We start from the raw sequence: 24,476 nt of genomic DNA on the forward strand, positions 1-24,476 counted from the left end.
GTGATGATTAATTATACTCTGACTGTTTTGATAAAATATCAATTGAAGAATTATAAATTCCCTGTCTTGTAAAGAAGTATTTGTTTAGTTGGAATATTTATAACCAAATTGGATCCTATTTTGACTAGAACACTGTTTTAACTAGGGAACTAGGCAAAAACATAAATTTTTAAGAAAGTGTTTCATCCAAATATATGTAAAATTCATAATTGTTTATAAATTGCTTAGAAAACAAAATGGGCAATATGGGAAGAGGTAACAATATGGCTTCATAGTAAAGTCTTGCATAGCACAATGTGATAAAATTATAAAAATAGGGAGTGCAAATTTTACGAGTGTGAAAAAAATGTAATGTACAGGGACACACACAAAAAATTAGAAAGAATCACCAGAAAAATTAGTAGAAGGAATTATATTTTGTTCATGTGGGATTGGAAGTACATTAATTAGTATACATCCTTCTTTCTAAAATATTGAATTTTTAATAGTTCAATAGTAGTCAATTAGAACAGTGACAATAAAATAAATTCTCATCGCTTTGAAATCAAATTTGCCCATATGATTTCATATTAATGAATTCTAAAGATACATATTTCATAGAAATGAGTTCAAAATCCTTAACTAATGTTCGGTCAAGGATAATTGAAGCAAGTAAATGAAATATAGGTCCTGAAACTCAATATTTCTTAGAACTTGCTTTTATAATTCTGTCAGAAACTAGGTACTCTATGAAATAGAACATCAACTTCTGAGGAGGTTTTAAGAGCATCAAAGAGACTGAAAGAGAAAAGGAAGAAGACTGTGTAATCTTGATCTTGATAATTCAAGTGCTATTCTTTGGGGCTAAATTGAAGCAAGGTATTTTTTAGACAAGAACCAGAAGTCAATTAGGAGGGGAAAAGATAAGTGCACTATCCTCTGAGGAAACTATGCTGAAGGGCTGCGGATGCAGAGAATCCTCTCCCAAGATCCTTGCTCTTCAAAGAAAAAGTTAGCCCTTAGTCAGAAAGAACCAGAGCAACCTTTGACTAATAATAAAGTAGCTGTGACTTCACACCAAAAATCATCCTCTCTTCTTTGAGGAGAAAAACAAGATAAGAAAGTGGAACATGGGTTAAAAAATCAGATGAAAGGAATGAGTTTGAAATAAGCATAGAATTATGGGAACACCTAGAGAACCTGAGGAGATGTGAGCATTCCAGCTTTCAGTAAGGGCTGTGCAAAGCCGAGTGTTGGCCTGCTTGTTCTCATTCTGCCATCCTTATTCATGCATCAAATCTCTCTCTCACACACACATACAGCAGGTAACCCCACCAAAAAGCAGAAAATTAGTCTACAGAGGTTGAGCGTAAGATCCTAAAAATGTTGAATCAGTTGAAGGGCAAGAAGAGGTTCAAATAAATGCAGTCCTTTCAGTTTAATCTAAAAGGGAGTTTGCCTTCATAGAAAGTGACATCTATAAATGAGTCATGATTTCTTCAATTTCTTTTTCAATCATGTATTTACAGTGGCCGTTACTGTTCATAAGCACAAACTTGAAAGTGATTATATGGTTATGGACCTACATACTCAGAGCATTTTTTACAATGAAGAAAGTTTGAATTTTTAAATAATCCCTTTAAGAACAGCTAGACTGTCCCGAATTAATCCATGGAATATCTCATTATAGAAAGTTATTTTTAAATAGGTTCAGAGATTTCCACCTCTAATGGAGAGGTAAAAACCCTTTACTGTGTATGGGAACAAGATCCTAAAATTAAGCTTTCTTTAAAAAAAAAAAAGAAAAGAAAAAGAAAGATGTGGATGAATACAGAAATCGCAGCCTCTGTGAACCCACACCAAAATAAGCAGGGGGTAGGCATCGGGCTGGTTTCAGAGTGGACCATTATTCATGGGAAAACAGCGAGATTCACTACGGAGAACATAATTCTTTTGACAGTGACAGGCTCTCATTCACAGAACCAGGACTGATGGTGCAGGCCCAGTAAGCGTGCCAAGAGGCTCAGGACCTGGATGTGGGTCCCTAATGGTGAACTGAGATCATTGCTGAGGACACTCAGTGATCACATAAGGGGCACTCTGTTTGCTCTCTGGGAGATGCAGTTCATTTGCACTAATTGCAGGCTTGGGGGCCAGGAGAAGGCAGCTCTGTGTACACATACTGTATTCCCTTTGTTGGAGAAGGTAGCTCTCACGGGCCCTGTTCCTCCTGGCATTGTGCGCGTGGGCGTATTAACAGAGACGTTTCACTGCCTTTAAAATATATGTGCATTTCTAAGTCTTTGCACTAAGCTTACTAATAGCTGGTAAGGGGAAGCTACAATATAATAGTGAATTACTTTCCGGAAAAGTTTAGCAGATAATTCATGAAATAAAAGAAATACAAGAATGCTTAACCCACTCACTATGGTTTATAGGACTTGGCTTCTGTTCAGAAAAGTTCAATAGTTGAAAAAATAAAAACTTCTATCTGCTTATCTATTAACCCACAGTTTTAGTTTGTTGTTAAATTTAATAATTTTTAAAATTTTAGTACTTTTGTTATACTTGAATTAATTCACAGAGATGGAATGATTTTCATTTCTAAGAATACATATACTTCAATACCCGTTTTTACAATTTTCTTTACTTATCAAACAAATTTTGAAGGAATTTGTAAAACCTTGAATCTCATACCTTTGAAACTGACAAACACTGCATGTTGAAAAAAATAAACTTGTGTCAAACAAACACAGGTTTGATTAATTAAAAAAAGATTTACTAAGAACTTGAAGTAAGTAGAGTTGTGCTAGTCACTAAGACAGGCAAACAGAAAAATAAAAGTAGCTTTTGCTCTCACAATTTTTACATTGTATGTAGGGAAACCAAGTATGCACATTGTGAAAAGAACCAGGTAAATTAACTCAACCCAATTAGATGAAAGGTGCAAACTTTACTAAAATAATTCAGAGATATAGAGTGAAAAATGTTAATTGGGAGAATTATCAAGTTATTCCTGGGAAATGTAAGATAAAAGTCACTAGATTTTAAATAAAATAATTGAATAAGAAGACTTTATAAAAGTGGAGAAGGTGTTTTTTGAGCACACAGAGTGGATTAAAGAGGGTTGCTGAACTAACAACACTGACAGAAATAGAAACCCATCCAAGTTTTGAGAAGAACAGTTTGGGAAAACACATCTTGGCTCAAAAATTTTAAACTGATTTAGGAATTATAGGTAATTTAATAGGGATGCAGTCTATGGTAATATAGATCAATTTAGGTGACTATGATTTATAAATGATATAACCAGGACATAATTTATGATGGGGAGAACATATTGAGAAGGAAAGAATAAAAGCTACAGGGCCATTGATCTTTTATATTTAATAACATCTATTAGACCTGGGAAGGAGAGTTATCAAAAATAGCAAGTTTCTAGGTAAGAATGTATAATTATAGAAATCATATAAAGAACTTTATGAGGTGGTCTATTTGTTATATGGCAGAAAAAAGAGTGAAATATTATACTAATATTGCCAAATAAAAATTTGGGTGGAATTGCTCAGAGAGATGAGTTGGTAAGTCTATAGTATTTGTAACTATGGGGTGGATGTAATCTCTTACAAGATAAAGGTGCCTATGTATAGGTCTGGTCAATGTAAAGGGAATGTTTTCTTTAAGAGTATGTTAGGCTGCATCATGCTCATAAGCATTGGATGTAACACCACTACCATGAACCCAGTGAAAGTAGAAATAATGGCATATGATGTAGATGAAATATTCTGAGTTGTAGGATTCTGGGTTGTGTTATGTAGATCAGGAGTCATTTTAAACTCAACATAGTTAAGAACTAGGAAAATGTGTTCAAGTCACGATGAGTTTAATTATTCCTGGCTCTACATTTCAACTCTATTTCTAAATGAACTGTTAGCTTAATTGCCTCATACTGTTTTATCATCTTATTATTTTTGATGGGGGAAAGGTTGGGGCCACAACCAGCAGTGCTTGGATATACTCTGGCTCTTTTCTCAGGGGTTGCTCCCCATGTTGCTCAGGGGACCAGACAGTGCTAGAGATCAAATTGGCATCAGCTACATGCAAGACAGGAGTCTTAACCCTGTACTATGTCTCTCACCAGCATCTCATTCTTAGCAGAAAAAGGCTATGATATTGGAATTACAGATCTGTATATAATACATGGCTAGCCTTTTCTTTCACTCATGAGAGTTGCCTGTACTCATTTATTTTTTATAATCTTTTATTATTAACGGGAATACAACTACGTTTCTAAGGATAGAACTACATATTGGTTTTTATTGCCAATGTAATATGAGAGAGAGATATTTCTGAGTTAGAGAAAAGATTATTATATGGCTTTTGTAGATACTATTGGGTAAATGTATGTATCTGATGTAATTTTAAGCAAAAGGAAGTGACCTGGCACACAATTAATATTCACACTATATGCAATTTTCATTGATAAGTTAAATAGAACTTGATATTCTCCTAAATTTACTTATTTAAATGTGGTAACTGACTTTATATAGGCAAGATCTTAGAAAAAAGGGACTCTATAAAGAAAGGTGGGGAAATGGCTCAACAGGTGAGCATAGGCTATGCATTTTGGGAGATTTGTGTTGGATTCCTGGGACCACCCACCCCTGGGAGCAATTCCAGGCACAAAAAATAGGAATGCCACCCAATCATCACTGGGTATGGCTCAAAAGCCAAAAAGAAAAATAAAACCAAATTAGTAAATATGAGGAACATAAATAAAAAGGTAAATTGGGCCTTCTCTAAAACTCTTTTTTTTACATAGAGAAAATAGTTGATTTTGGTAAACTACATATCAAGTTAAAAATTGGCAGATTTATATATATACATATATATAGTACAAATGACGTAGTCATAGATGGAAATGAGTGAACATGTACATTATTTCAAAAAGGAAAGAAGATTTCAGTACACAGAAAATTTTAACTCTACCTTCAAAGATGCGAGTAAACAGTGGCATATGCCTCCTTCTAAGAGAATTCTTCATGCTATGATATAAGACATAGTACCATTTGGTGATATAAGACTTAGAAGCTAAGAGCATAGACTTCAGATCCATATTTCCTACACATGATTTATAATTATTGGTCAGACTATTAAACTGCAGTGTATATCAATGTCCTAATTTGTAAAAGAATATCTAGCCAACCAAACTCTTAGGAGAATTAAATGAACTTATAATGAGGTTGGGATTGACAGCATATGATAAATATATAAAAGTGAGTTAATTGTTATATGCTATTTATAGATAGTTTTATTAGTTCTTTAGAGGTAGAAGAGTAGCGCTGCACTGTAGCACTGTCCTCCCATTGTTATCGATTTGCTCAAGAGGACACCGTAACGTCTCCATTGTGAGACTTGTTTATACTGTTTTTGGCATATTGAATATGCCACGGGGAGCTTGCCAGGCTCTGCAGGCAGGACACTCTCAGTAGCTTGCCAGGCTCTCCAAGAGGGAGGGAGGAATCAAACCCAGGTGAGCCACGTGCAAGGCAAATGCCCTACCTGCTGTGCTATTGCTCCATCCCAGAAAAGTTACTTGGCAAACTTTTCTCAGTCTGCTAGTTTGCCCACTGACTATACTATTTATGCCCTAAAGTGAGATTTGACATGAATTACCATAATAATCGGGCCGGAGCGATAGCACAGTGGGTAGGGCATTTGCCTTGCATGCAGCCAACATGGATGACCCGAGTTCGATTCCTCTGCCCCTCTTGGAGAGCCCGGCAAGCTACCAAGAGTATCTCACCCTCACGGCAAAGCCTGGCAAGCTACCCGTGATGTATTCAATATGCCAAACACAGTAACAACAAGTCTCACGATGGAGACGTTATTGGGCCCGCTCGAGCAAATTGATGAACAGCAGGAGGACAGTGACCATGACCATAATAATCTCATAGACTATACACATTACTGTTAACTAAAACTTAAGCAATAATTTTCTCAATAAGTGTCCTGTATCTGGTGAATTTATAAGGCAGGGTGGGGTGGACAACGGTAGGACAATGGCCCTGTGCTAGAGGAAAAAGGACAAGGTTAAAAACATGAACAACTGAGTAAATCTGTATAAGTTTTTATAAGAAGGGAGTAAAAATAAGTTTTAAATTTTCTGTCGAATAACTCACTATTAAAGACATTTCAAGATAGAAGCTGTCAAAAGGGAAGATGAACATATTTTGTAGTTTGAGATAGTCCCATATTTGGACATTGGTAAAAAGCTGCCTAATGCACCGATTGATTGTCTCCTAAACAAAAAAGGAAATGATTGCATAAGGGTCACTTGTCCAGCCAGGCTTACAGAACCATTGTTGGTGGGTTCATGACTGCCCAGAAATCTCTGTCTAAATGGGTTTTCTACGCTATTTTCAGGCTGACAGGCCCAGACAGTCACACAGCCAAGGTTGGTCAAGAAAAATTGAGCCTAATCCATCTGAAAGATTGCCCAGCCATAAAACGTCACCATTCTTCCTATTCAAGGAACAGAAAAAAGGGGATGAATAATTGAGGAATCTGTGAGTCAGGATTAAGAGAGATAATACAACAGATCAGGCACATCCTTTGCATGAAGCCAACCCTACTCGATCCCAGGCATCTCATATGGTATCCTAAGCACAGCCAGAAGTGATTCCTGAGTGCAGAGAGAGGAGACTAATCCATGAGACTTGCCAGGCGTGGCCTTCAAATAAATAAATGAACAGAAAAGAATTTGCTAGGAAAGGGTAGAAGAGATAGTTGAAGAGATAGATAGGCAGTAGGTAAAGAGCTTGACTGGCAAGTGGTTCATCTCAGTTTCACTTTCCATGAGCACACATTTCCCTTAAATACTGCCAAGAGTGACCCTTGAGCACAGATCCAGGAGTATGCCCCAAACACTACTGAGTTTTCCCACCCTATACCCCGCAAAAATAAAACAGAATCTGTGAATCAAGTACACTTCACTTTATCTGTCCCACAAAGATTAAAAATAAAAGTCAAAGATTCAAGTTTAAACGGGGCCACTGACTTTATATTTCCAGTATAACCAGTTAAATACTTCATACGTTTCCTCTGGTTTCAACTTTTGCTTTAGCTTTCATGCAGATAATTATTTATTTATTTATTTTTGCTTCTTATAAAAAGGATCCACAAAGATTTCCCTTGTTCTTGCTAGACTAGTTCTTACTTCAGGCTTTGTAGTGGCTTTTGGCTTCTGAGTTGTTCCTCAGCAGTGTTTAAGGGCTCCTCCTAACTCTGTGCTCACTTCTGGAGGTGCTCAGGAGACCATAGACTGTAGGGCTAAGCTCAGTGGCAGTCAATTGCTTTAACCTTTATGCTCTTTGACCCCAAGGTGTGGGGAAACTAATATGAATATTGCAAGCTCTTGTTTAATATGGGCTCTTGTTTAATAGCACAGCGGGTAGGGTGTTTGCCTTCATACTTCATAGGGTGCCAGCCGCAGCTGACCCAGTCAACCTGGGTTCGATTCCTCCGCTCCTCTCAGAGAGCCCGGCAATCTACCAAGAGTATCTTGCCCGCACGGCAAAGCCTGTGATGTATTCGATATGCCAAACACAGTAACAAGTCTCACAATGGAGTCATTACTGGGCCCACTCAAGCAAATCGATGAACAATGGGAAGACAGTGACAGTGCTATAAAAAGGATGAATATGAAAAACTATATACTATCAATTTTAAATCTATTACATGAATTAAAACAAATATTTTGATTCAGGAACTTTAGAATAAGCACTGAGATGCTGACTATTTAAAAAAAACCAGATCGTATTTACATATGGAGAAGTTACAATATGTACCTATAGAGATTTTAAGCATTTAGGTCCAGAAATAAACTACTGCTAGGGTCAGAGAATGTTTAAAAACAAAAATTAACTGATGTAGGAGGTAATCATCTCTGAGTTATCAAGATGAAAGTATTTTTCAAGATTTATATCTTGATTTATACAGATAAGAATTTGGTCTCTATGTTCAATAAATAAATTATTTATATTCTTATTTTTGGTTTGGGGGCCACACCTGACAATACATGAGGGATAGTCCTGGCTCAGTGCTCAGGATAAATTTCCAGATGTGCCTGGGGATCACGTAGTGCCATGGGTGGAACCTGGGACTTCCAGAAGCAAATCATGCATTCTAGTCCCTTGAGCTATATCCTCAGTTCAATGAAGAAAAGTTTTTCAGGGTTTTTGAACAAGAAAAGTAAGAAGCAAGCTTTGAGACTCATACCCAAGGGCAGTAGAAATAAGGAACTGGAAAACTGGCACACAGTGGGAAACTTGCTACAAGTGATGGAGGTGGGAGGGCAAGTAGGATAGAGAAGTCCTCTATACAGCAAAATGATCACTCAGGACAAGAACTGAGTGCTGAAAGTAGGTAAAGGGATAAACATGATAACCTTTCAGTACCTGTCTTGAAAAACATAACGCCCAAAAGGAAAGAGAGAGAAAGTGAATGAGAGAGAGAGACAGACAGACAGAGACAGAGTGAGACAGAGAGACAGAGAGAAAAGTGCCTGCAACAGAAGCAATCTGGGGAGAGTGGGGGATGGCAGGAAGGAAACTGGGAAAATTGGTGGCAAGAAATGTATACGGGTGAAAAGATGAATGTTGCAACATTATATGAGTGAAACTCAATATTGAACAACTCTGTAACTGTGTATCTCACAGTGATTCAATATAAAAAAAAGAAAGAAAAGAAAAGAAAAGGTAAGTTTGTGGAGGGAGGGAAACTGGGTGCATTGGTGGTAGGAAGTGTACACTGGTGAAGGAAGGGACGGGTGTTGGAACATCAGATGACAGAAACCCAACCATAAACAATTTTGAAACTGTGTATCTGAAGGTGATTGAATAAAAAAAATAAATTTGAAAAGTAATTCAGCATGAAAATTTTAATACTGTGACAGTATAAGATGCAGCACAACCATAAATAAAAATAAAGACATCAAAATGGTATTACAACATGTTTTGAAAGTTATACGTATTAAAGGTACATGTATTAATACTTTTTCAAGAGCTTTAACACAGCCCTGAGATTGTCAATACCCAGTGGTATGCCACTATTAAAGAAATAAGTAGTACAAACTTAGGAATTTTATTCTAAACTTGGAGGTAAAGAAAAAGTTCTAATTCTGTTTTCGGTAAAATTTAACTACGGATAATATGAAAGAAATTTCTTTTGTTTTGTTTTCTTTGTAGAAAGTGCTGCTCAGTATTACTCCTGGCTCTGTGCTCAGGGATCACTCAGTGATAATCAGAAAACCCTCTGCGGTGCCATGGATCTGATCTGGGTTAGCTAAATGCAAAGCAAGGGCTTCAACCACTGTACTATCTCCCTGACTCCTGAAACAAACCAATTTTATGAATGAAAAATTTGACTTTCTACTAATATAAAAATAAAACAAACCCATATCTGGCATAATATTCATAGTAAAAAATATTTACATATGTAATATGATAGATCATAAATGAAAGGTTTAACAAATTCCTTCCGTGTTCAAGGGTAGGTGTCTTTTCATTCTCACTACATAATGATGCATTCTTTACTGTGTCCTTTCAAGAGGGTCATGGAGGGGAATAAATACAGAGACGTTTAATAGCTGTAAGTCATTTCAAGAACTGCCACCGAAATATTTAATTTCACAGTATTTTTGGTATCACTTTGTTGGTTACATCAGACAACACAGCCTCTATGAAGTGTAACAATAATGTGAATATCTTAAGATATATTTAATCTACTATTTTCATTCACAAAGATCTCAGAACTTCAATCATATTAATGACATATAACCATCTTCTAAGAGACCCAGAAATCCCACTATATTGTCACTAATATTGTAAGTAAAACCCCAAATTAAGGAAGTTGGATGAATAACTTGACATTCAAAATGAAAATAAAATTGAAATTAAAAAAATGTTAAGGTTAAAAAAACATTTGTGTGTGACAGATTAAAACTAATATATGGGAGATAAGAATAAGGTTCTTTCTACTTATATTAAAATCCTTTCTGAAGATATTTATAGCTATATAAACTAACATAATATATAAAATATATAAATAAATATGCATATACACTTAACACATTTGAAATATTCTAAATATAATGTCTTTATAAAATAGCTGATGAACTTATAAAAATGTAATTGACTCACCTGGTGTCACTACTACTCCATTTCCATTGACCACAGGCCTTTCTTCCTCTTCCTCCTCAGGAGGCTCTATACTTGCTTTCTCCATGTTGCTCACTGATTTATTTCTCTTCCGTTTTCCTTCAGCGCTTGGAGTGGCTCCCGGAAGTATCTGGTCTGTTACATTTAATAATGGTGCTGGTTCGGCTGGAGGCTTTGGAGTACCGTAGTAATTGTCTGCAAGTGATACCAAAAATACTGTGAAATTAAATATTTCTCTTCTTTCCATCATAACTTGTAAAAATTGAAATTATATTGACAAATGTGTTTATAAGTAATAGCCGCATTTATCTCATGACAATCTCTTAGTCTTTGTGTGACTATAAACTATGAAGCTCTGAGTTTCTTGGCTTGCACACTGAAATCCCTGAAATGAACTCATCTTTCTGTTTTGTTTTATTTAGTATGCAATTTGACCTACCTCCCTCCCTCCCTCCCTCCCTCCCTCCCTCCCTCCCTCCCTCCCTCCCTTCCTTCCTTCCTTCCTTCCTTCCTTCCTTCCTTCCTTCCTTCCTTCCTTCCTTCCTTCCCATAAAGACCAAGGAGCCAGAGCTATAGTCCAGCAGTAGGACCCTTGCCTTGCACTGATTCCCCAGCACACCATATGGTGCCCTGAGCCCCGCCAGGAGTAAGTAACCACTGAACACCTCTGGGTATGGCCCCCCCCCAAAAAAAAAACAAAAGAAGTATATAGATATATCTTTATGTTCATGTTTGTGATAATACAAAGCATGATCTTATGTATATTTTCATATAATATGAAGTATTTTCAAAGTATTCAAAATTTTTATAACAAGGTTTAATTTTAATCTCTTTATGCCTGAATAAGGATACTGGTAACTATTATAAAAACAAACCCCAGTACATTCTGGAAAGCACAACGCTCTCATTTCCTTCTTCCTACACATGCCCATTCCCAGCATCCGGCCCAGCAGAATATCTCCATGCCTGCTGACAGAGAGCCTGCTGCTCTAATCACTCTTCAGATTATCAAGCACTCTTTTCCACAGCTACATGATCAGCTCTATGAATCACTTGTTTTTCTTGCCAGTTCTCAAAATGTCTTAAAGAAGATTAATTTAACTTCTATTTCTCTTCGTAAAGAGCATAGTACATAATAGCTACAAAACTGATGTTTACTAAGTGAACTTTTCTGGATTAGCAAAGCAAATAATTTTAAAAGAATCTAGTATTTTGATGGATCTAGAAAAGTTGATTTTTTAAAAATTATTGTTGTTTGTTTTTGTTTCTGGCCCATACTCAACAGTGCTCAGGGGCTACTTCTGTCCACAGTCAGTAGTACTCAGGGATCATTCCTATAATTGCTCAGAAGACCGGGGATTGAGTCAGGGTTGGCAGCATCAAGGCAAATGCCTGATTTTCTGTACTATCCCTCCAACCCCATATTGGGTGTTTAGAAATCTGTTATACTTGTAGAACCAACTTATAGCTCACATTGACATTGTCAGTTAATTGAATAATTTATGCACTCATTTGTTCACTCATTCATGAAAATCTTTAATTAGTACTGACCATCAACACAGTCACTCCTGCATATGTTTGTAGCTGGGTGGAGGGTGGGGGATGAGTATAATATAATCCTTGTCTTTCAGATTCTTATCAGTCTAGTGTGGAAAACAAACATTTGACACCAAGTAGATAAGTGCTCTAACAGGAAATGAGATTAAGCACTTCAATCAAGGAGACAGAGGAGGAAGCACACTTCACCATCTGTGAGGCCACAGAAAGCAATGGAGAAAGCAGCATGCTGTGAAGGAAACAACCCTTAATTAGAAGACAAGAGGTCTAGCCTTGACTTTTCTACATACTTTTCAAGGAAGCTACTAAACCTTGGTGAGGTTGTATTTCTTCATCTATGTACTAGAAATATCAAAATTTCTAACCACCTGGATTCTGAGTTGCAAACAACCACAGCTAGTCAAAGTAAGTTAAACATGAGAAGATAGATGACTAGTTGAAAGAAGATGATGGAAAACCATGGGGAAAGTGGGTAGAAATTAAGAAGTTCATTTCATAACAATAACTTTGCCTCTACTGGCCCAAGACTGCAAGATCTCACTTGTTCCACTGTCCTAGGTCCAGTCCTTAGACATTAAGCTTTCCTGGGAATGAGAGTCAACCACTTTAAGTACATATGAATCATTTGATTCAAAGAACACTGCAAGACAGGGTTTCTCATTGGCTGATCATCAACCACCAGAGAGCCTGAGCTCCCAGATTAGCAGAATGCAATGCCTACTGTTCAACAATTTTTGAAGAAGAGGCCAGATCCCTATCTTCTATGACTTTATATCAGAACTCTCCCAAGGCAGGACATTTGTTTCAGTGCTGGCCAGACAGAAATGACAAATGTCCATTCCATCTGCCCTCATTGCTGAGTTGTTATGGAAGTAAAGTAAGAATACATGAAAGAGTTTCATAAACTGTAATAGTGCAGTGAGTTTAGTGGCTGTGTAAACTCATGCTGTCAAGAGGTGATGAAATATTGAAGGCAAAGGTGCCTCCAATGCTGCTGCTTCTTTACACAAATATCCATAGTTGTAAAAGCATTCAGAAAAATATTACCACGTAAATTGGTTTTTAGATGTGTAGAACTTTTATGCAGAAATTGGCAAAGTAGATGATAAACATTTTGCTAAAGGTTACCTTCTAATTTGATTTTGAGCTTTCAAATGAATCAAAACTTTAAATGTACCGGCCATATTCTGAACAAATAAAATCTGGTAGTTGCTCTCTAGGAATCTATCAACTTCTGTATTTCAGTTGTTAGCAGATTGCCTATGCTTTTCATGGAATCTCAATATCAATCTAATAAATTTATTATACAATTAGTAAATGAGACAATAAATAACTTTAAATAGGATTTAAAAATTTAAAGTATATACAGCTCTAAGAAAGTGAATCACACTTAGTAGTTTTAAAAAAAATTCATCTTTATTTTTTAAAAATTTTTATTAGTGAAACACCATGAGGTACAGTTGTAGATTTACAAATTTTTGTGCTTGGGTTTCAATTGTACAATGATCAAACACCCATCCCTCCACCAGTGCCCATTTTCCACCACCATGGGTCCCAGTATCCCTCCCACCCCTCATCCCCCCGTCCCACCCTTTGAAGATGAATTTAGACCTTTAAATTCATCTTTAAAAGTTTAAATTTCCCAGAAGTAGAAAATAAAGCTTACAAATTAGAAATAAACATGTAGTGTAGACTAAAAAATGTTAAATAAAGATACTATTGAATAAATATAATTAGTCATTGGCTTATGATTATAGTCTATAAATACATCTCCTATTTTTATAATTTGATTTGTAGAAAACTAATTCATTCTTTTAGATTCAAATTGCTTAAAAATATTATACTGGTGAGGTAATTACACCATTGCTGTTTTGATTTTGCTTTTGATTTTGTTCATTCCTGACAATAAGGAATGAAGAGCACTTTTTCATATATCTATTGGCCAGCTGTCTGTCTTCTTTGAGAAAATGCCTATTCAATGTTTCTTTGCATTTTTCATATTTTTTTTTTGCTATTAAGGTTTGCAAGTGTTTTTTTTTTAAATTTTGGCTATTAGTCCTTTGTCCAATGTGTGAGCAAATACTTTGTCTTAATCCATAGGGTGTCCTTTTACTCTAGTCATTGTTTCTTTTTCAGTGCAAAAACTTCTTAATTAAATGTAATCCCATTTGTTTATTTTTGCTTCTATTTGCTTGACCAAGGGTATTGAATCACTGAAGATGCCTCCGAATCAATATCATGTAGAGCTCTGCCTATGTTTTCTCTAATGTAGTTTATGGATTTGGATCTAATCAAGACTTTAATCCATTTTGAATTAACATTTTTTCTTGTTTGGATGTTGGTTTGGGACCCAATCCAGCAATCTCAGCGTTTACTTTTAGCTTTGTGCACAGAAATTACTCCTAGCAGTACCCATGTGCAAGGCAAGTTTCTTAACACTTGCACACTTTCTCCAACCCCCTGAGTTGTTGTATGCTATAAGATAGGGAAACAATGAAATATCACCTCACACTAGTAATACTAATGCACATTAAAAAGCAAAAAATGAGTGCTGGTGAAGATGTGGGAAAAGGAAACCCTCATCACCATTTATGAAAACATCATATAGTTCAGCCTCTATGGGAAACAGTATGGCAATTTCTCAAAAAAAAAAAAAATAGAATTTGGCTTCCATATGGCCCAGCTATTCCACTTCATTGGTATTTCTACAAGAACACAAAAAAGAAATCTCAAAAAGAAATTTGCACTCCTATGTTTATTGTAGCACTATTCCAAGTGTCCAAGGACAGGTGAGTGGATACAATAATTGTTTATATATATGTTTATATATATATGTTTATGTATACATATATATATACACACACATAGAATACTATTCATCTTTAAGAAAAGATAAAAATCATGCAATTCACTGGAGTAGGTGTGGGTGGGATGAGGCATTCAGTCAGTGGTGGAGGGATGTGACACTCTGATGGTGGGCGTGGTGTTGGGACATTTTATGCCTGAAACATCATAAGTAACATTATTTTAAATCATGGTGTCTAAATAAAAATGAAAAGCTGAAAAACAGTGGAATTCATGCTTTTTTGTTTAGTTGTTTTGGGGCCTCACCTGGAGGTGCTCAGGGATACTCCTAGCACTGTGCTCAGGGGTCACTTCTGGTGGTACTCAAGGACACCCGATGTCGTGCCAGGGGTCAAACTAAGGCCCACCATGTCCCAGCCACTGTATTATTTCTCTGACCCAGGTTTATAATTTTTAAAGCACAAATCATTAGCTAAGAGGTTGTGATTACTATTAGCAATAATAATAAAAGACAGAAATGACCCAGAAAGTTATTAAATTTGAAAAAATATTCTTAGAGAATAAGTTATTACTAAAAATGCAATGCACATAACAAGAAAACAAAAAACAGTAAACTTAACTAACAATAGTAGAAGAATTAATCAGGCAGTTGGGTAACTAAATCATGCAAATAACTCCCTGATGTTAGTGCATACAATTCATACATTTAAAATATATCAATGTTTTCAGAACATATTACATTTTAAAATGTAATAATTTTGGAACACTTTCCACTAAGAATGAAGTTCTATGTATGGTACAAGGATTTAGTAAATGAGAAAATATCAAAAACCAAAAACATAATAATATGACATAATGCCCAACAGGTCAGAGGCTAGTGAGATAAACATGACTTTGACTCCTGTGTTCCTTCCCTACCCTAGTTATCTCTTTATATTTTAAAGTTGATTTAGTTTAAGTGGATCGTGAGGCTGTAAGCTAATTAAAATCAACTACAGTAACTATTACAATTATCCTCATCGCAAGTTGAATTTTCTGAGTTAGGCATCCTTGTGGGTATTTTGTCTATGCATTATTATTTCAAATGAGGATTAGAATCACTTGCACCACCCAGTGCTATTAAAAAGATGAACAATAATGGAGACATATAGTGTGACTAAAATAGAATTGGTGTCCGGGATACAGTGTACGGTGGATGCTTTTCACACATAACAATCTGAAGAAGTCATTCTGCCTTTGTAGTTTATAGAAAATGGAAAATCTACAAAACTAGATCATTTATCAATATCATAATAAAATCAAGGGAAACCATATTTGACTTAAGAAACTCATTTATTTCCAAATACTATTTTTCCTCTCAAAAAATAGTTTAATGATTAATGCAACTTGCAACCTGCCCAGAAATCATGCTAGAAAGTCATTCAAAAACCACAATCAGTGAGCAGGAAAATATTAATTTTAAAAGGAAAATAGCAAGTTATTTTTTACCTCTTCTCTTCCAAAACTCGTTTGTGTGTGTTTGTGTGTGTGTTTTTGAGTTTGTGTGTGTGTGTGATTGGAATGAGGTTGAAAAATAAGTTCTTCACTGAATACATTTGTATATGTAAAGAATGACCCATTTTTAGTGATTTTATGTGAGTTTAGTATAAACTTTCAGTAACTTTAATGTAAGGACAAAATGAAAATACAATAGAGAATTGTTTACCTCATTCTATCATAATTGGGATAAACTATACACTTATGTGACATTTTCATGACAGCGGATCAACATAAATTTTTTGGGTGTACAGCATTGTAACTTGATATTTGCATATACTGTGACAAAAAGTTGGGTTAATATCCAATTTTTTTTCCTTTGGGATAAAAACTTTCAAGATTTACCCTCTTAGCAATTTCTAAATCTAAAATATAATATTAATGATACTCATATTATCATTCCAATGACTTACTTGTTCTGTAGCTGCAAGTTTGCTGCCTTTTACCACCTTCATCTATTCTGTCCAACTCCTCATCTCTGCTACCCCTTACAATTACAACATCATTTCTCCTTCCCTATGAGTTTATTTTAGTTCTCCCTCGCCCTGCATATTCCACATAAAAGTAAAATCTCCATTGTCTTATTTTTAAGTGATGCTCTGGGACAGTAAGGTATCAGTGATCTAACCCAGCACCTTGTACAACATAAGACTTCTTTTCTTCCACTTGAGCCACGTCTTCTAACCCCATTCTTCAACTTTAGAAGTATTTATTAGGGCTAATATTTTGAAGTTTTCTATGAGACACCATGATGTGCTATTTCTGATAAGCTTCTGTGCATACTCCATGCCAACATATACGCTCCCAAGTGTCTGCGTCCCTCCACCATTGTCTTAAGATAATGAATTTTTTTTTATTTTAAAATTCCCCTGACCCTGAAAGAGCCTCCAATCGTTCGGAAAAGACGAGTAAGAAGAGGCTGCTAAAATCTCAGGGCTGGGAGGAACAGAGACGGTACTGGCGCCCGCTCTAGTAATTCAACGAACAATGGGATGACAGTGATACAGTGATTATTATGAAAAGGTGAAACAGGCTTCATGTAGCCATTTATGACATCATAAACATGAAAATGGTTTTTAGAAATCTGTATGAAAATAATTATATGTAAGAACAGCAGAGCCTTTGGCACCTTGGGCGTGGTGAAAGTGTAACTTTTTTTTTTAATTGAATCACTGTGAGATACAGTTACAAGCTTTCATGTTTGAATTACAATCACACAATGATCAAACACCCATCCCTCCACTAGTGCACATTCCTCACCACCAATCTCCCCAGTATACCCCCTTTTCCACCCTCCCACTGCAAAAGTGTAATTTTCTACATCAAAAGCATAAACATAACACTACTGTAATTATGTTACCACAAAAACAGTGAATGAAGAAAAGAATTATTTATTAAACTTTTATATCTTATTTTGGTCGTCACTCTTCCTGCATTCTTTTCGCTCAGGATCAAGAGGTAAGGTGGCTAACTTGTACATCACTGGGGATGAAACTGCAGTAGCCACTCCTGCCCCCAAAGAGGTATATAAGACCACAGGAAAGTTTGAGTATTCTCCTTGAAGGATTCCAAAGACTGCAGGAATAGCCATTTCACCTAGGGCAGCACCAACTACCAAAAAAAAAAAAAGCTGCAGATTTCCCGTGGATGGATGTGTAGTGCTCTATCCAAGAAATGCCGCTGGGAAACGTGATTGCCATGGAGGCCCCGTGGCTTCCCAGAGACAAATCCGGTTCTTGTTGAAAAGCACCAAAAACATAGAGGAAGTCAGACAACCAATGTTGTTCACCACAATCATGGTTCCAGGTTGCAAATATGTAGTGAAAAAGATGGCCAGACGTCTGAAGGCTGCAAACGTGTCCCAGAAAATGGAGTTCAGCCCAGCGGCTTCGCTTTCTGTCATGCCAGCATGGTGGTGGTGGCAAAGGAGAAAACATAAGAGCTGTATGTAACCTTGGCTCCAAGATAAAAAAGAAAAAAATGAATAGGAGATAAAGAAGAGATACCTGATACTTAGCTCTTCGAGATCTCTGGGCAGCCACTTTGGCTTTTTCCTGCTTTGAGCTTCTCTTGAAAAACAAGGCCAAAAGAAAGAGAGAAACTACAAAAATATAAGCACCGACAGTGTAGGTCCACAATAAACTCAGATCACCAGGCACTCCCAGCAGAGACCCCGGGTCAGCTCCGGAAGATGGGATGAGGGCAGAATGGTTCAAGTTGGCTTCGTTGTAGTTTTCGGCAGACATCCTTGTGCCCAATGCCAACTTGGCCAGCAAAGGAGCCACAAAGGCGCCAAAGGCAAAACGGAAGGCCTGCATGTATGGGGCTCCTTTATACCCCCAGAGAGCCAGCATCAAGACGTTTCCACCTGTATCCAGAATGCCCATTGAAATGCCAAAGACGGACACCAGAAAAATCAGCAGAACTGCCGTCTTACAAAACAAACGAGATAAAGACCGGCTGTGGTCGCCAACGCTGAGACTTCCAAAAGCAGAAAGTGATTCATAGTGTCAAAAAGAACTCCTCCCATCACAGAGTCACTCAAATATCCAGAGGCGCAGCCCTCAAAGATCAAAGAAAGACTAGACTGCTGATGTTGCGGTTCACGTTTTTTTGTTTGTTTGTTTGTTTGTTTTTGTTTTTGTTTGCCAGATCTGGAAACGTGGGCCGGGCCTCAATATAGCAATACTTAGAACCAGCCCCAGGGAAGCGGCGCACAGGACCATCGTGACTAACCAGCGCAGCCTGCTCCCGCTCGGCTCGCTGCACCCGGATGCCTCCACCTCCACAACCGGCTCCTGCTCTGTCTCCGCAGGGCCTGGGCCCTGCAGGAGCCACTGCTCGGCAACAGGGGCCTCGCACCCAATGGTTTCCAGTTCCATCTCCAGCTTGGAAGCTCAGCTTTGCTCTGTCTAGCTCTGGGCTGAATGACTATGAGGATGCAAACAAAGAAGATATTGCAGAAAAGTGGAATGAAATGAATTTTGAAGTGGTTGAAATACGCGATGCGAGAATGAGTTCTGTCACAGACACATCTAGGAGATCCTGATGGCGCTGGTAGTGGACATGTGCAAGCAACGCCCCTCAGATCCAGTGATGCTGGAGTCTGCTCCCCTAGTTCATGCTGGCGGCAGCACTGTCAGCCACTTTGCATGAAACCAGGGCAGAAGGGGCTTCTACTTAGAGAAGACGGATTATTCACTGTCTTGAAAGTCACCAGTTCTAAGAAGCAGAACACAGATTTTCAACCTGTATTTGCGGATCCAGGTGTCTAAGTCAGAGTATAGCAAGCTAAGCCGTTTTCAAACAGTCCAGGGGCTTCCATGAAGAATCTAACCTACTAGAATTTTATTGTGGAAGCAATATTTTTGGCATGTGGCTGATTTATGGGATTTTTTAAAAAACTTTTTTGCTTTTTTGGTTATATCTGGGGATGCTCAGGGGTTTTTCCTGGCTCTGCACTCAGGAATTGCTCCTGGTGGTGCTTGGGGACCATATGGGATGCCCGGGACCGAACCTGGGTTTGCCGCGTGCAAGGCAAACAAATGCCCTCCCTGCTGTGCTATTGTTCTGGCCCCTGATTCATGTTTTATGATCATACCTGCCTATAGCATGTATATGAGACTTTTCTTCTTATTATTTTTATTCTTTTATTTTTGTGTAGGACACTGTCCCTTTGCCCCAAATGTGCTGGTGGATTCATGGCCATTCTTTCTCATTGATTCTTGGCCTTGTGATGCAGGCTGTAGGGATCAGTTTTCAGTCCCGGTGGTGTTTGCTGACTGCCAGGGTTACCACAGTGGTGCTTGCAAGCACAGGGCCACACCTGGGGTGCTGAGGTCCCCAGGAAAATACGAATTGTGCTTCTGGGGCCACGGGGTGCTGGGGATTGTACTTAGACCTATTGTATACATGCAAATACTCCAACTCTTGAGATATCTCCTATGCTCCTAAGACACTTTGAGGCTGGTTATCCTCCTAGATAAATGTCAGATTTAAAGGCTAGAGCCTATAGGGCACTTATCTTGCATGCGGCTGACCCAGGTTTGATCCCTGGCACCCTATATGGTCCTGCCGGGAGTGATTCCTGAGTACAGAGCCAGGACTAATTCCTGAGCACTTCCAGGTGTGCCCCCCCCCCAAATAACTCCCATAATGCATCAGTGTGCTGAGCAAGTTATCAGTTATTGCTACTATATTATTACATAATCATCACAATTGCATATTCATCACACCCTAATTTTTACATTCAGAAATTGTTTTATAACCTTTTAAATAGATTTACACAATGGTCACACCCTACATTATTGCAAAAGAATTAGGATAAGATCTGTAGCAGTTACTTCACAAAATAATGCTATTCTGCATATGAAGTTTGGATAGATATTTCTGTGTAGATGGACAAATTTCTATTAACTGATTTACCCTGTGGGTAAGATTGAGGCAAAGAGTGATAGTTATTTTTGATTTCTAATTTCTATTTTTGATTTCTAATTTCTATGAAAAGAACTCACAGCTGGTTCTCCTGAAAGGGGGCACAAAATGAGGCCTCCATAACTATTCCACCAGATTCCACGCAAGGCTGTTTTCAATTGGGGTGCTTCAGAGTGGGGCGGGTGAGAGTACTCCTCGCCCCAAGAGACCCAGCCCTGGCAGCTGACCTCCACTACCCAACCGCCACCATGCTCCAGGCCACTTTCCGCACTCTTGGGCCAAGTCTCACATATGAGTCCACATATTCCTGGACACATCATAAGACACTCCCTACCCATTTTCCATAATTACTACACTATATTTGATGGGTAGGGCGTTCGCCTTACAAGCGGCCAACATGGCCGACCCGAGTTCGATTCCTCCGCCCCTCTCGGAGAGCCTGGCAAGCTACCGAGAGTATTCGATATGCCAAACACAGTAACAACAAAGTCTCCAATGGAGACGTTACTGGGCCCACTCGAGCAAATCGATGATCAACGGGAGGGCCTTTACCTTTACCTTATTTGATGGGGTTCAGAGAGTAGGCAACAAATCATAGATGAATATACATATATACATACATATATATATATATATATATATATATATATATATATATATCTTAGAGCCCAGCAAGATACCTACCGAGAGCATCCCGCCTGCACGGCAGAGTCTGGCAACTACCTGTGGCATATTCAATATTCGATATGCCAAAAAACAGTAACAATAATGGGTCTCCTTTCTCTGACCCTGAAAAACCTCCAATATGGCAGTATTGGGAAAGACTAGTAAGGAGTGACTGCTAAAATCTCAGGGCTGGAATGGATAGAGATGTTACTGGCACCCACTCGAGTAAATCGATGAACAATGGAATGACAGTGATACAGTGATCTTGTTTTAAAGTATTAAAAGCATTTAATAAATGTAATATTCTACTGGACACTGTTATGCTGATTTTTTTCACACAGAAAGGGATGAATTCTGATCACATTGCTCTGTACTAAACCTAGCTAGAATAATTCTGGGGAGAATCTAATCCATCTCCCATCTTGTGGATGGGAGGCACAGATGCTAAGTCTTGAAGTTTATTCATGGTGGTGCTTGGGTAGGCCTTATGCAAGAAAATTTCCTTTTCCCTGTCCTAGTTCTTTGTTCTTTCACTACCCAATTTTATGCAAATTAACTTTTAAGTCATCAAAAACAGATGGAAATCTCTAAAGAACTTTTCGTTGAACCACACTGGAGGACAACCATGGAAAAATCCTGTTGCTATGGATCCACACTTGTTAGACCAAACAACCTTTTCACAAATGTCTCAGTTTTTTAAATAATGCCCCTTCCCTCCACCCTCTTCCCAGTATTTTATTACATTGGATTTTAACAGTAATGTCAAGGAATATGAAACACTTTCTGGACTGGGGACACAACCCAGGTGAGACACTGACCTAGCAGGTGCAGGACCTGGGTTCTCTGCCAGCATGTCTCTCAGCACTGCATTGAGTGCCCCCTGCTGGAAAGTTCCAGAAACCGCTCCCCCTTTTATACCCCTAGTTTTTGTTGACAAGCAGTAAGGTCCAAAGTAGTATTTACTGAGAGGCATCACATTCTTTATTTTTTTAAATTCTGATGCTATAAGTCAAAGAAGCACATAAAACTAATTTTATATTTGATGAAATTGAAAAATGCTAGTAGCAAATTGAAATTTCTTGAAATAATTTTATATATTTCTAACATCTTTTCCTTGCAAATAAGATCAATTTTTATGATGGGGGGGAAAAAAGAGGCTATTTACTTCATTTGTCTTTTTAAGTAGCAGGTTTAGATGCTGCCTCTATTGTCGTAGTTGTCTGTGTGCATAAAGACAACGTTATAGGTTTTACATCAAATAACCACAAATAATTCCTTATAGCACTCACGTGGAGATGGTTTTCAAACTGTGGTGTTTTTCCCTTCAAGATATCTCACAGATTAAGGTCTTGACTTCCATTCTCCCCCATACTCTCAGTGGGATATTTTTTCTATTTAGGTAAACAGGAAGAATATATTTTGGATAATGGCTTAGTGCAAGAGAGATGATTGCCTACAGGTACTCTGAGGTTTGCATATAATATAACCCATCACTGGAATCTCTAGAGAGTTTGAGAATATGTCCTTCTGTTGAAAATAATGTGAGGCAAAATTTAAGAGGTCAAGACTCCCATCATTCGTTTTTTATAGTTTCATAAATGGAGCAAATAATTTGATACTTGGAAAGAAAAGATTTAGAGTTCCAATTTTAAATTATTATAAAACTTGAAAGATCATAAGTCAACAATAATTTTTATCTACATCAGAGATGTAAATTATGAGTGGATTCTAAATGCAAACTTTAAGACATATTTAACATATTCCAAGAGATATTTATACTAAGCAATAGTAATGAATTAAATTTAATACCCAAACCTCGCATACCTAAGGTTAGCTATGGCAAGAATTAGAGTAAAATAGAGATTCTGTAAAATAAAGTCAATAAACGTAAGTTGCAAATATTCCACTTATCTAACACTGTGATTCTTACTGGAAAATGACTTAAAGTTTTGCTTTGTAATGTTTCCATCAGCTGATTTTTAAAAATAATTTTTATTTTTAATTTTGGGTCACACACAGCTATGGGCTTACTGTCTAGGTTGTGTGCTCAGGGATCACCCTGGCAAGACTAAGGGGTCATATGCAGTGTTAGAGACCAAACCCAGGTTGGCCATGCACAAGTCACGTACTTACTCTATCTCTCCACCCTTAATTTAGTATTGTGTAAGAAAGTTTGGTACTACTTACATTCGGTCTTTTCAGAAATGTATTTTCTCATCATATAAGATGGAGTTAAGTACCTGGAAATAATGATCCAAAATCTGACCTCTAATGTATATTTCTCTTGTGAAAACATTAATTTCAACTATTCAAGAAAAAGAGAAAGCCTCCCTATACCTCAAATGTTGTTTTGTCTCAGGTACCTGTACTGTATAGAAAATTGAAGTTTTCTGAAGATTACTGTTTATTTTATTCTCTTTCCCCCATCTGTGTCAGGGATTGAACCTAGGGCCTTATATGCAAAGTAAGAGCTCTACACTGAGCTACATCCACAGGTCATGGAGGTAGAATAGAAGAAGAGTTTCAAACTATGCACCCCTGTGCAAACAATGTAAATTTTTGTAACACATGGAATTAGATTAATTTGTAACAAACCTTACCAAAGAATTCCAAGTTTATTTTTTTATTAATTTATTTTTTATTTTTTATTGAATCATAGTGAAAAACACATTTACAAAGTTGTTCATGATTGAATTTCAGTCATATAATGTTCCAACGGGCTGGAACAATAGCCACAGTGGTAGGGCGTTTACCTTGCACACAGCCAACATGGCCGACCCGAGTTTGATTCCTCCGCCCCTCTCGGAGAGCCTGGCAAGCTACCAAAGAGTATCTCACCTGCACGGCAGAGCCTGGCAAGCTACCCGTGATGTATTCGATATGCCAAACACAGTAACAGCAAAGTCTCCAATGGAGCCATTACTGGGCCCGCTCAAGCAAATCAATGAACAACGGGAGGACAGTGACAGTGACAGTGACAGTGCAATGGTCCCATTTTCTTCCCATCCTCCTTGCACCCACCCTCCTGCCTCCCACTATGGCAGGCACTTTTCTTCTCTCCTCTCTCTCTCTCTCTCGCTCGCTCGCTCTCGCTCGCTCTTTCTCTAACTCTCTTCTTTTTGGCCTTATGATTTGCAGTATAGATAACAAAAGTTATCAAGTATACCCATTTACCTATTTTCAACACTCAGTTTCAGTTCAAAATGATTATTTCAAACTGTTATTCTCATGACGATCCCTTCTCTATCCTAAGTTTCCTTTGACTCCACACACTCTTGT

At 37.6% G+C, this 24,476-nt stretch overlaps 1 protein-coding gene and 1 pseudogene across 11 annotated transcripts in view; both read right to left on the reverse strand.

The window, feature by feature from the left end:
- The window catches only part of MAGI2 (membrane associated guanylate kinase, WW and PDZ domain containing 2), a 1,504,283-nt gene that overhangs the window by 518,325 nt on the left and 961,482 nt on the right, over positions 1-24,476 (reverse strand). For all 11 annotated transcript variants that reach the window (XM_056117966.1, XM_056117965.1, XM_056117957.1 and 8 more), the window contains one exon: positions 10,182-10,394. In XM_056117966.1, the coding sequence (XP_055973941.1) occupies positions 10,182-10,394 (213 nt within the window). The remainder of the gene's footprint in view (positions 1-10,181; positions 10,395-24,476) is intronic.
- On the reverse strand, positions 17,500-18,823 carry LOC130027583 (sodium-dependent glucose transporter 1-like; annotated as a pseudogene).

This window comes from Sorex fumeus, unplaced genomic scaffold, assembly GCF_029834395.1.
Source record: "Sorex fumeus unplaced genomic scaffold, SorFum_2.1 ptg000037l, whole genome shotgun sequence".
Taxonomy (NCBI): Eukaryota; Metazoa; Chordata; class Mammalia; order Eulipotyphla; family Soricidae; genus Sorex; species Sorex fumeus.